Consider the following 14,200-nt stretch of genomic DNA (forward strand, 5'->3'; position numbering starts at 1 on the left):
TATAAATGATTTAAATGTACATATCCATACAACTATGTGACAACATTTTAAAAGTGATAACCCTCATAAATCTAACAATCTTGAAATAACTTCTTCTTTTTTATTCAGTCACAGTGATCTTAAATTACAATTATTTGAGAAAATGATTAAAGAACTCTGTGTTAGTACGAAGTACCTTTGGATGTGAGTTGAGTACTACAAATTACATTAATGAGTTACAGGTAATATTTAACTCTTACAAAAAAAAAAGTACATTATTTAGATTTTTCTCCTTTACTTCTTCACCCATCATGCATAGTGATACACATAAATCTTTATGAAGGAAACATTCATGCTAAATGTTATAACTGCTTAGTGTATCAAACATAACTTCGCATAATTTTTCTTCCTTTCAAAACTGAATGTGTAACATGATATATATAATCCATATCTACTTTTTGTATGACAATATGAAAACAAAACATTATTTACTTTTATCTTAACGACTGATTTTCCATCAGTTAAATCAATCCTATTTCTGACGCATATACACAAATTACACGAAAATGTTTAAACACTTCGGGATCTGTACAGTAGCAAATAACAATCCTCTCCCTAACAATAAAGCTTTTATTTTGAAAGACAGTTACATTAAATTCTCAAAATATCTGTGCATGTGATAGTTCAATATCCGGGACAGGATTATATGTACAAAGAATATGAAAGATTTACAAACTAGTATTTATACAGACTTCAGCTACACGGGTAACGCATGTACAGTGTATCAAAATTTCAATGACATACATGTAGAACAGTAAGCACATACAAAACAAACAAGTCCATCTGAAATGATGAGCAAAAAATTGCAATATAATATGAGATGCGCAGTGTAACAAAAACCAAAAAAATGCTTCCAACTATGAGCTTAAATTAAAGAAAAATGCAAAGTATTCAATTTTTAGTGAAAAAAGAAAGATTATATAAAACTAAATAAAATCCTACATTACATCGTAGAATATCAAAAGTGAGAAGGGATTAATTGAAGTGGTATTGGATACCGAGCACGATTGCAGAGACTTTCAAGAAATAAACTCACAGGTAGGCCCATTGTATATCCCATAGAAACCATGTTTGTATTATGTAATACCTCAATGTAACCTTTGTACATTCCTATAGATGCTGGACAGGCCTATTGAAGTTTCCTTTAATAGGTTGATTGGTCGAAGCATTGTATTACTTAAAATTTGAATTACACTAAGGTGGTATATTTACTATAACATTCACATGTACCTACATATCAGGATCTCCCATCGATCAGCTTGACTCGTAAGGAGCCACAGACTATTTTGGATGTCATGGGGAAAACAGTTTGTAAAATACTGCTCAAGATTTTTTAACAAAAATATAGATTTGAGAAAGCACCTTTTGGTATAGAATGTACAATAATAAATTGAAAAAGTACTGTTTCCGATGATGCATAAATTCTATAATTGTATAATAATTGTTTTCCATGAATTAAAACAATTGAGTGAATCACAAAACATAAACATGATGGCAAACAAAATATTTCAATATCTCATCTGAAACCACGGTGAAGAAATGAATCTATCTTTAGAATCTCGTATCATTGTTCATCACGCTTCTACTACACAACAAGACTGTGTATTATGTGTATATCTACAAAAGTTTCTAGTGTCTATTGATCTCATATTTTTTCTAAGAAAGTATTTGGTACCCATCCTTCCGTGTTTCCTATCCTGACCGACCACCATCCGCTATCATCTTTCTTGATCACCTCTACCCTCTGCCCTTCCTTGAAACTAAGTCCATCATTCTCATCGTTCACGTAACTACTGGTAGTGATGTAAGCCGCGTCTCTGTTGCAGTACGGTTGGGCCGTTGGCTTGGAGAGTTTGGGCGCGACGCCCGGCCTTGCTGGAATGGCAGGAGACGATGATTCTCCAACGGAAGACTTCTCAAGTTGTTTCTTCAAGGCAGCCATCATATTACCACCAGCACCCACACCTCCACTCCCTCTTCTCACCCCATCTCCTCCTCCTCGGCCATTGTTTGTGACTGCTTTGCGATTAGTAAACGAGGGGCTGTTGGAGCGGTCGACAGGTGGTGGTGTTGATTTCTTAGCGACAGGTTTGAAAGCACCGCTACCACCGCTACCAAAGGCCGGTCTCGCAGGGAGCACGGGAGGTACCTTATCCTCCCCTGTCTCTTCATCAAGGTTACCTAATGATGGCTTTCCATTGATCCTGCTGCTCACTTCACGCTTCTCAATGTAGTTAGAGGGCGCCCAGCCTTCCTGTCCATTCATCTTTACATACCACCATCCTCCATCATTCTCTTCCAGCACCTAGAAACATGAGAGAGACACAAAACAGATCAAGTCAGTGACACAAAGACGTAAATGATAGTCCCTTGCATCAGCTATGCCAGGATGATGATGTTGAGGGTTCAGTGACACAAAGACGTAACTCCATATTTTGCCACAATTAGTATTTCATATCAAAATGTTCAGAAAAATGTGGGCTTTCCAGGAAACACAAAGTCTTAACTCCACCCAACACCCCATTGAATTAAATGGCTAGTGAAACATAGCCTTAATAATAATAACAATATTTAGCTTTATATAGCGCTTTTATAATACAAATGTCTCTAAGCGCTTTACAAATATACTATTACCTCCCTATTACCTATATACTACTTAACTCCCTAAGGCCCAAGTGCTCAGTGACACATTAACCACTTTTTCTCAAAATGGCCAAAATGGAGTTACTTCTGTCACTGACCCCTCAAAGTGATGGTTAAACATTTGCACCAGCAACGTGTGCTCGGGGATACACTTTGTCAAAGCTTGCAGGTTAGTGTCACTATTTGGCTTTTCCGTTTTGTCTGGGATTAGAGTTAGGTAACGTTTTGTCAAGGGTTGAAGATAGGAATAAAATTTTGTTAAAACTATGATGATGAAACAATTATTGACAGAGGAAGGGTGGGAGAAAGATGGAGAGAGAGAAAGAAACAGGTGGAAAAGATAAACAAGAACAAAATTAAAGAAAGAATTAAATAGATAGAAATGGGAGATGAACAGAATGGGAATGTCAGATTTTCAAAGATGACCTTTATTTTATCTGGAGCACATGCACATCATTAGAAATAATTATGGATTAGTATAAAGCATATTATAAAGTATAAAGTATTTTATGGTGATACTCAATGATTTTTATTCATACTTTTAAAGCAAAGGAAGATCAGGCTTCTGTTATGCTTATTTTCATGTTTTCAATTAGCAAAAAGTATTTAATAACTTAATATATGTCTGAGAGGTATGCAATTTAAAAAAAAAAAGGGGGGGGGGGGGGGTTATCAAAAGAATTGCCTCTATCTTTTGCCTCTTTGTTACGATAAGCTTTCCTTTCCTGCGACACCTTAGAAGCTTGAGGTGGTCTAGTATATTCCATCAACTGCTCCAATAAGCAATCATTATTTACTAATCTGAAGTATGTCTGGGCATTATCAAAATTGGAAAAAGGAGAGTTCATCTCAAAGAATTACCTCTACTTTTTGTCCTGATTCAAACGATATGCTCCCCTCTCCTGCAGCACCTTGGAAGCTATCTGTGGTGTAGTGTTCCATCACCTTCTTGAGTTTGGGCTTCGTCTGGCGAACCCCACCCCTCCGAACTGATTTCTGAAAGAGAATAAAATGAAGATAACTGTAAATAAGGATAACTACTTCATACAGACTTGTATTTTACTTCAGTATCATACAGACAAGAGGTCACAAAATGCATGAAAGAAGTGACGATGAAAGATGACAAGTGAATGTGTCTAGATGAACACAGTGGGATCTGAAAACTCACGATGCAGCCTCATGCAAACAGGATGAAACAAACCAACAACAAAAAACAGGCACAGGATATGAGGTACCGGTATTAGGATAATGCACATCTCAAATCTGTACCGGTATATACTATTAACACACTGAGCAAACTATGGGTCTTACTGTCATGGAACTTTATCTTATTCATATCATACTAGTAACTCATTTACAGTTTTACACCATAGAATGTTTTTTATTTCGCAGCAGAATTTTTAAAAGGCATTTTACGAAGTTTGAACATGGCTTTACCACACAGATCTGTCATGAAATGGCTTTTTTATGACGATACCTCGGCTAATGTGAAGTCATTATTAGGCAGAACAATGTAAAAGTTTCCACACAATGTGGAAGTATGGAAAACATGCACACATACAATGTAACATACATACAGCTGTAGAGTATTGAGTAATAATTAAGTTCATTGAAAGAATATGTCTTCATATTGGTTCACAGGATCAAACCTTTCAAATCTTGTACAGGGCACATTTGTTTCACTACAAGGCTCTCTGGACATCATATGTTTCCGTCATTGTAACAAACTCGTCATTAACGAAGCAGAAGTACACGAGGCTAATAAACATTTCTCCTTTTAACTCTCTTTAAAATGCATCCATGTAAATAAACAAAATTTATATTTCTTATAGCCAGCACAGAGTGCTTTCTTCATTCAGTCTGGTCTTCTGGTGATACAATCTTTCATGAATAATCAAGCCCTAATTCCCAAAGAGTTGGGAGTAACATTTGTGAAATATGCCCATCATATCGTCAAAGCATCAGGTCTAGTTTACACGTTAATTTCTGAAAACCTACAGCATATCTACACAAACTTGTGTCTCGAGTGTCGACCTGACACTTTTAATATGAGATCAATAATCACAAGAGTTCATCAATAGGCCAGTGATTAACACTGCTTCATTTTCTGATTGTATGGACTGTTTTCATAAATGTACATGTAAAAAGATGAGCCTTATCTCAAAGACCATCAATGAAAAAATTGTGATTATTTGCATTCAGTTTACCCAACCTTTCATGTATGTGGAAGCGCATTTTCATGAAAATGGATGTAACCCAAGCTAAAACAAAGTGGTGATGGAATGAAGTAAGTTGTACAGAGGAAGCATTCATTTGGACTTTACAATTAGGTTTATCGCCGGGGTGGAATATCTTGAGCTCATAAATATGGACAAAATTGTAAATGCCTCTTTATAAAGCTAACTTACAATAATTACATTCAGCAGACTTGCAGATATGAAGGTACTCTATGACACGTAGTGAGGTATTGCGCCTCTGGCAATTACTTTTATACTCTTAATTATATTCATTATTTACAAAGATGATTAGTCTGTATATACTAAGGGCAAGGGCGATCAGCTGGCTTACTGCTTTGCTGGACCCTCCTATAGTTTTTTTCTTCATTTTTTCTTTAACTCATAAGCTATAGGAGGTTGGTGGATCGTGTATTAAACCTATGAGAGAGAAAGAATTCAGTAGTCAATGGTTTTACATTCATCCTCCTTCCATTCTAACCTCAATTTTGCTCAACTTGCCTCTTACAGTAATTGTATGTTTTATGCAAGGGTTGCGTAAGGGTTGCCTGTAGGTTGTTAGCAGGTTCTCAAGGTGCCAGAACCTTTTACTGGACTTAAAGGGGTATATCAAGTCAAAACCCTTTCTAATCTTTTTATACCCCATAAATGCACACTAAAATGGAATGCTTTGTGGAGTTTAAAAGGAATACAATTTTATTAATTTCAAAGTTTGGGATAGCACAATGGGGGTTAGACACAACCCCTACAGTGTTTGCTTTAATAGGAGCATTTTCGATGAATAACCTGTTTAGTTTTAAGATTCATTTGTTACTGATAAATTTTTAAGTCCCAGAGGATTTGATCAGTTGTGAAGATCTTAAGATTGAAATTGTTTCTGAAATGAAAACTCAGAGACACGTTGATTTGTCTGTTGATAAAGATTAAGAACAAACAAAACAAGAACAAAAATGAATTACTAAAGAATGAAGTGCCTCAAAATGGGAATAGCAAATTACCACTTTTAGAAGCTGCTATGCAACAAACTTGGCTACACGGAGGAGTGACTTCCATGCAATGAAGACATGCATGCTCCAAGAATGATAAAAACGATCCAGGTAAACAAACAAACAAACATGGAGACAAACAAACAAACAAGAAGACAAACAGGCCAACAAGCAAAAAGAGAAGGCATGCTGGTCTACCTCACTACCACAGCTTTTGGTTCTCCTGAGTCTCCTCAGAACGGACCTGATGGAGACTCCTTCTCTCTCATTATCCTGGAGAGAAAATGGTATCTTATCATCACCAAACCAACAACAAACATCAATGCAAAAAAAGAGGGATGCAACACAGTGGTCTACAAATCAGTGTGTCTGCTTACACCATTCATCGGTAAGGCATTAAAGCTCAATTATATGGGGTGTTATTCAACTAACAACTTATGGAAGAAGTAGAAGTATTTACTTGGTCTTGGGTTTACCAAAAATTTAAGTGCTCTTTCCTACTTTGTTGTTGTTTTTTTTATTAACTTTTTACAGTGAATTTTGATGATATCACTTTTCGAAATATGTTTGCAATAAAAAGATTTCTCGCTGTCTTTACTTCTTACAGTTAGAACTTGTCATTGCTGCAACTATCTTTCAATTATTCATGTAAGGAGGTCAACTTTATCAGCCCACAAATCATGTTTTGTAGATTTCAAATATTGACATCCCAAAGCTCTAAACTGATCTCTTTCAATTTGGCAATTAATAACTAAAGAACTCTCCCCAAAAGAGTGAGATTAGTTCAATTTCTAAACCCCTCTGGAATTAGAACAATGAATTAATCATTGTTTCTTCCAACCAGACATATCTGCCCTTTGAAAGAAAGGAGGACACTTCATCAAAAAATAATGTACAATAATTCCAGCTGAATAGCTCATGCGTCATAGAAAGTTTGAGTTTTGTATTAGAATTCATACCCTGTGTGATACCTTTATCTCCATTTTAAAACCACTCCTACCAATTAAAGATAAAGTTGAGTTCTGGTCATGCAATTGCATTGTGAAAGAAACGTTGTGGAATCGATCAGAAAAGGTTTAATATCTAGCATATAAGTATTAGTGTGTACAGCAAGTTTCTAGAATCATCAAAATGATAAGAAATTTGGCCCAGTCTTGGTAAAGTTACAAGCACTGTACACAGAAAGATGTACATGGGACTACGCGACACGTGCGTGATATCTATCTGGTCCAAATAGATATAATAATTTACCAAATATATCAATTAGTAGGCGGTTTCTCAGCAAAATTTGTATCATCACATATTATTCAAAACATATTCTTTCACATGATAGGTAATAAGAGCTTCTATTTCATTTTTTGAGAGGGGGGCGTTTCCAAAACTGGTCTTTACCTTTAAGTGCAGATCTTTCTCTTTCTTTTTTTTCTTCATTCTGTACATCTTTCAGAACTAGAAGCATACCTGACAAATAATTATTCATAGATATTGAATGCAAATCAGACACCTACTCTTCGCTCAAGGAACTGATCCTATCAAAGATGCCAGATTAGTGAACTGGCAGGTTCATTTCCACGGATATTGATTTGTCTTACTTTTCTTTTTAGTCACTATAAATCTCTCAAATCGGATATGCAAAAAGGCAATGCTTAGAGGAAATCTGGGATCAAGGAACTATCAAGGAGCTATTAAGTCCGATCTAATTAAATTTCTACAGAGCACCTGTGAAATCCCATTTCAGTACCATTCTAGCTTGCATGCATGCAGGTGACATGAACCGATTAAGGATAGGGCAGATAAATTAGAACTACGCTCACTTTTCAAAAGTTTATGTCACATATTAGACAGTATTGATTAATGGTAAATCAAAAGACTTTGCACATTTACACTTATTCAAATGTATAGGAAGTCAATCAACATTCCATTCGCAAGCAGAAACTTTGAGATTTTATAATGCGTCTTTCAACCTAGTCTCATGAATTATAAGGTAGAAATATTGAGCTCCAAAAAGCACTTTGATCTGAAGAATCGTCATTCTATGATTGTACCGTTACTTTGTTTGCTTGTTTGTCTTCTTTTTTTTTGACCGGGGTAAAAAAACTGAAGCAGCATCTTATATAGAAATATCCTTGATATTTTTTTCTCCATTTGTATTACCTCCCATGAATGATGTCCCTGTCATGTTTTGTCATGTATGTTTCTTTTTTAATTTTGTTTGTACATGTATAAAATCTCTTAACTACTGTTCGGGAACTATGCCTCCAAATAATTCCCCATTTTTATCTTCTTATATATTGCAAATGCTTATCATTGTATATATCTTTGTATTGTTTTTATTGAAAATGGAAATGAATAAAACAAATCAAATTGAATAGTATATCTGTAAAGCACTTAGAGACATCGTAGATGTATTAAGCGCTATATATTATTATTTTTTGGTCACACTTTCTGGTTAGTTGTATCACAGCAAAAGAAATTTGAAGATTATTCTACAGCAACGGAAAACAAAAAGAAGGGAAAGTAGCTTGACAAAACTTACATACATGTATATCGGGATTCACGTACAGACAAAGGAATGGGCAAATGGACAATCAAAGACTATTTTAAGACCATATGACCTGCACGCATGTCCATTGTTTAGATGCACAACCAAATATGGAAAAATATATGCTTTTTCTGAAACTGCATGGTGTGGTCAACTTTTACGAAAGCACAATCAACACAAATACAATGCAAATTCAAATAAAGGTTCTAAACCTCATCAAATTCTAATTCTGCTATAGTTGGAAACAAGGGAATACAAAAATGGTGTTTTGTTGTTGATGATGATGATGATGATGATGATGATGATGATGATGATGATGATGATGATGATAATGATAATGATAATAATTATGAAATTGATATTACATTGCATTTAGATGTTGCTATGGTTCACTAAAAACAATTTCAAAGGTGCAGATTTGTTAGAGTTATGGAAAGCAGACTTGAGACTTTTCATTTTTTATGATGATTTCTTTTACAGAAACTGGAAATTACATAATTAGATTCGACTTTGACATTAGCAGTAAGCCACAAAGTAAGAGAAAGTCATAGGGATAAACAATAAAAAAAAAAAAAAAACTATTCTCTACATCTTGAATATACCCACACAAACATGTTTAGTTTAAAGGTTGAACATATCCCCAAAGTATGCCCTAGAATGTCTACATTTTTAAAGAACTCAACGTCAGAGTGTTAAATTTTTATCACCAACTGCCATAATTGCAAAATTCTTGTATCATGGCTTCTAATATGTACACCATTGATAAAACTGCTTCATCATACAGAATTTGTAAATGTGAGGTATATTGATGCATCTAAGAAACTCGGAACGAAAAAAAAAAGACAATGGATGGTGGAGAGCGGGATAATCACAGGGCAAACTTGATCTAAAGAGACTTTCACAAACACTATGGATTACCTGACATTCACACATGTTAGTACATATTTTATACCTGCTGATGACTTGGGTTAGTTTTATCCGTAAGCTGGGTGTTAGGCATGTGGAAAAAGAATATTTGAAAGAATGTTTGAAAGAATTTAAAGCAATCTACAGAGGATATTCACAAAAAATATATCTTTTCTAATGCATGTGCAGCCTCAATTTTAAGGAATAGCCTTTCTGACCCTCTTAGAAACAATAACACTATAGATAAGTTTAAGTCTGATCTTAAAACACACTTATTTCAAATGTATAACAGATAAAAGGAACTCAGTGACCCGTTATCTCTTTGCTTCTCTTTACTTTTACTTCCAAACGCATCTATAGGGTCATACTTATGCACTGTGTTAAGGGTTATACACAGATAGTTTATTATAATTTTATAATTATTTATATTATTATTATATTTGCACCTTATCCTTATGAAAATCCTTCAACTTCCTCCCGTCATCTTCATCCAGTTGCTCTAATTTCTTTCCTTTATATCTCCCTCTTCATGATTTTTATCCTTCCCCCTGATTTTCCTCATTCTTCTTCTACTTCCTATTCTTTCCCTTCTTCAACTTAATACAAAAATTGAATCCACTATCTGAATCTATATCATTTCACAGCTTAGCTTCACTTTTCCTTTTACAATATGCAAAAGTCTATAAATTATGAAAGCTACTCATCATTGAACATAAGATGGCAGCAGATGTAAAATCTGTGCTAGCAACAAATTACATCTCTCTATTCATTTGCACCTACAGAATTATGCCATCTAACAGTAGCATGGAAATTTGCAAATAAAATGTGAAGTGAATAGATTTTACTTGAAAAAAGAAAAGTAGAATATTCAAAAAGTTAGAATAAGTGATTGAGTTATGTTAATTGAAGCATGGGTTACATTTATGAAAAAATATATATGACCTAATTTCTCAAATCTTATGTAATACTGCTATGTGATGTTAGCATTGTTATATTGCTATATTGCTTTTGTATTTTTATGTTTGCATTATAATATAACTATCTGATTACTTTTAAAAACAGAAAAAAGAAAACAGGGGAAAAAAATATATAACCATAGCTAACTGAGAGAAAATCGATTCACCAAAACTGGCTCGTGATTGGTCAGTCATTTTAATGGGAGTAATCGTGGGATCCCATTAAAAATGAAATAAAGTGATCATTCTGGTACTAACCTTGACTGTAGCTCTCCTTGGGGGTGTTGGCTTTACTTCTGCATCATCTGGTAAAAAAGAAAAACAAGAATGTTTTACAGGAAACAAAACTCGTTTTAAGAAATGACATAATGTTGACGGCAAAATATTTCCCAACACTAATCAAATTTCTACCTTCAACCCCGAACACATTGTGGTGGTGGTGGTGGTTATTTTACGTGCTAGCTAAGAAAGCATATATGCTTGTAAGTAAGCAACCAGACGGCTGACGGCTTTAGGTCCTCTCCAAGGGACCTGGTAATGAGGATTAATGCCTTACCAAAGGGAACTAGTGCATCGACTTGGTTTCGAACCCGGGTCACCGGGTTACGAGACCACTGCTCTACCAACTGAGCTATCGCGCCTCCTCACCCTAAGCCAAACCAGCTATCTTTGGTGAAATAAGGACTGGAGCAAAGGTCACATCATTACCTCACCAAAATATTCTTTGATGATTTTATGTGATAAGCACCAAATTGGTGTTAACTTTGATGAAATAATGCAGTGTTAAACGCCCCTCTGCATCTCAGCCGAGGCTAATATACTCACAATTTGAATAGAGTTGTCCTGGCTCATCTCTGGGTTGCACAGGAGGTTGAGGTCTACCGGAAGATCCTGGTCCTGGACCTGGTTTGGGTTTACTATCACTCCCACTCTTGAGCAGCATCACATTACCGATGCTCTGCGTAGGATGCTTGGGAGTGACCCCCGATGGTCCTTTGTAGATCTGTAGGAAGGTGGCTGGTGCCCACCCTTGCTTTCCCTGGTAGCTATCAAATAAAGCAAAGAATGCAAACAATTCGCATAATAATAATAAATAAATAATAATAACAAACAAAATACAATGATAAACAATTACATATTAAACAAACAAAAAAATTACCAATAAACCTACAAATTACAATACATATGAAATGTACATCAATGTGAACAGAGAAAGTTAATTATCAAAAGCAAATTTGAATAAATGTGTCTTAAGACAAGTTCTGAATTGGTTGACAGTCTGACAGTTTCTGACATGTGAAGGTAGTTTGTTCCAAAGTTCAGCAGAAGTTTTGCAAAAAGAGCGATGACCATTACAGAAAGAGTTGACACTGAAGTATAGCTAAGTTTAGCTCATGCTGCAATCATAATTATAAACCTTTTGGTCAGTCAGGAATCCCATGACTTTTACAAGCCGATCGCATGTCTGATTATCAAGATATTTATGTTCGGAATTAGAAATTACAAAAACCACTTTTACCAAAGGTTTTTACAACACTACAGTCTATTGAGGAAAATGAGTATGATAAAACCAGTCACTCAAAGGTTTTTACTTTTTTGAAGCACTTCATGATTCTTTTGAAGCGCAAGTTTTGTTGGCTTCAATATTACATTATATCACAGACACTGATAACACGTAGGGCCATGCATATCAGATTTTTAAAAGTGGAAACATTGTTAAACAATGCCTTTAATGACTTGTTGAAGGATGTACAAGTACTCATATGTGCTGTAGCAGGGGATTGAACCTCGACGCTTCACTCTTCTTATCGAGGTGAGGTCTTCCTTTTAGAAAAGAGAAAGTGAATCTTACGATGACATACCTGACTTTCCACCATCCATCCAAGCTTTTCTGGATAACGGTAACGACCACGCCCGTCTCAAACGATATTTCATCTTCAGCCTGTCCCTGGTAGGCGTTGTTCGTGATGTAACTCTCATCTGCTCAAGAAAAATAAACCAGGGGGGTATTTCATAAAGCTGTTCATAAAGTTATGCATGACTTTACGAACGACTTATATATGAAAAGCCAAATGGGATGCTAATCACATTCAACTGCACCAACACGTTTACCTGTTCAGATGTAGATTAACATTCTTATTATAACAAACCTTTCTTAATGCAAAGTATATTTTTGCCATAATTTAATTGAGGTTATTGGAAATAAAGTCACACTTTGTTAAAACATAAGGAAAACTTTGGGCATCCTATCTGGCACTTCATTTTCAAGTCGTTCGTAAAGTCATGCATAACTTTACGAACGGCTTCATGAAACACCCCCCAGATCAAATCAAATGAAGATACAGCACGTTTATTCACCAAAAGAAAAGGTGAAGTTGTGGTGAAGATGTACATACTTTTGTGAGCTTACTCATTCTTTGTACATTCAAACCTGTCTATAAAGGTCACCCAAGGGAAACAGAATAATGGCCACTGTAGAAAGGTGGTCTTTATAGAGAGGGGGTCGCTAAGACAGCTTTGACTGGATATCAGTTTGGAAGAATAACATAGCAGACATGTTCCCTGAGAAGGATTGGTCTTCAAATTCCATCATATTCAACATGTAATGCCACATATGTGTGTATGTGGCCCCATATACCTAATTCTGTGTGCAGTGCATGTCATTTTAGCACAATTTGATTCAATTGTGCCATACTGATCAATATGAAATAATGACCATCAATTAAGGAGCACTTCAAATACAGGTTTAATCTCTCACATAAGTCCTTGAAGGTATAGATCAGTTCTGGTCATGTGATTGCATTGAGAAAGAAACGGTGTGGGATCGATCAGAAAAGGTTGATCATAAAGCAAATAAGTACTGGTGTGGACTGCAAGATTCTGGAATCATCAAAATGATAAGAAATTTTGGCCCAGTCTTGGTAAAGTTACAAGCACTGTACACAGAAAGATGTATATGGGAATACGCGATTATCTATCCAGGCCGGATAGATATGATAATTTACCAAATATATTAATTAGTAGGCGGTTTCCCGGCAAAATTTGTATCATCACGTATTAGTCAAAACATATTCTTCCACATGATTGGTAATAAGAGCTTCCATTTCATTCTTTGAGAAGGGGCGTTTCCAAAACTGGTCTATACCTTTAAGACTTGAATACCATTTGAATATTAAGTATTAAATGGGTACATATTGATGACAGCATTTTACTCATAAAAGCCACTTGAAACTAGATTGAAACTGATTTAATAGATCGATCCACTAGGATTTGAGTGCTTTCCAAAATTTGATTGAAAGTAATAGGTTTGTTTCTTTATGATTGACAAGGGTAGATATATGACCAGGCATTTAATCTTCTTAATGCATAAAACAGTAATTAGTACTTTCTAATGACCAGTCAACCATTTTTTTGCATGGTCTGCTAGATATTTGTCTAGATCGAAATAAAACACTTTGAAAGCCAACTCTAGTTTCTAATGAAATTCAGGATGAGGGTAACTTCTCAAATAACAAGGATCGACACTACCACTTGATTATTCATACCACAAAATGATACCCTTCCTACATTCAGGCACTAGTACAATATCCATCCTTGGTACATACAAAACAGCCATAAAACAATTGGCTATAATTGCCTCGGTGTCCATCTGTTCAAAACGTACAGCTCGTGAGAATAGTTTGTACTACTGCCCTGACTGATGTTAAAGGGAGTCACTCGTCAGTTTCCATGTGCAGAAGCCATAATTCGCTGACACCAGACTTGGTGGACACAAATTATTAATGTGTGTGCAGGTATTAGGTCCGCACATAGCGAACCCGTAGGCCAATCGAGAAATACCCCCTCGTCTCTCGGAGATCCCCGGGTGTAGGAAAAGTCAGATAATGACTTTAC

The 14,200-nt window shown here is 35.5% G+C and overlaps 1 protein-coding gene across 3 annotated transcripts in view; it reads right to left on the minus strand.

The window, feature by feature from the left end:
- Positions 1-1,613: 1,613 nt before the first annotated feature.
- The window catches only part of LOC577780 (SH3 and PX domain-containing protein 2A), a 32,527-nt gene continuing 19,940 nt past the window's right edge, over positions 1,614-14,200 (minus strand). The window contains exons 10-15 of one of the 3 annotated variants that reach the window (XM_011684867.2): positions 12,169-12,286; positions 11,132-11,352; positions 10,565-10,611; positions 6,101-6,175; positions 3,544-3,678; positions 1,614-2,344 (exon numbers count right to left, since the gene is read on the minus strand). In XM_011684867.2, coding sequence (XP_011683169.2) covers positions 1,685-2,344; positions 3,544-3,678; positions 6,101-6,175; positions 10,565-10,611; positions 11,132-11,352; positions 12,169-12,286 — 1,256 coding nt within the window. In that variant the 3' untranslated portion in view covers positions 1,614-1,684. Of the gene's footprint in view, positions 2,345-3,543; positions 3,679-6,100; positions 6,176-9,396; positions 9,430-10,564; positions 10,612-11,131; positions 11,353-12,168; positions 12,287-14,200 lie in introns of all 3 variants that reach the window. The other 2 variants (XM_030986353.1, XM_030986354.1) reach the window with 2 other exon arrangements.

The sequence above is a fragment of the Strongylocentrotus purpuratus genome, unplaced genomic scaffold (genome assembly GCF_000002235.5).
Source record: "Strongylocentrotus purpuratus isolate Spur 01 unplaced genomic scaffold, Spur_5.0 spur5_scaffold_15, whole genome shotgun sequence".
Classification (NCBI taxonomy): domain Eukaryota; kingdom Metazoa; phylum Echinodermata; class Echinoidea; order Camarodonta; family Strongylocentrotidae; genus Strongylocentrotus; species Strongylocentrotus purpuratus.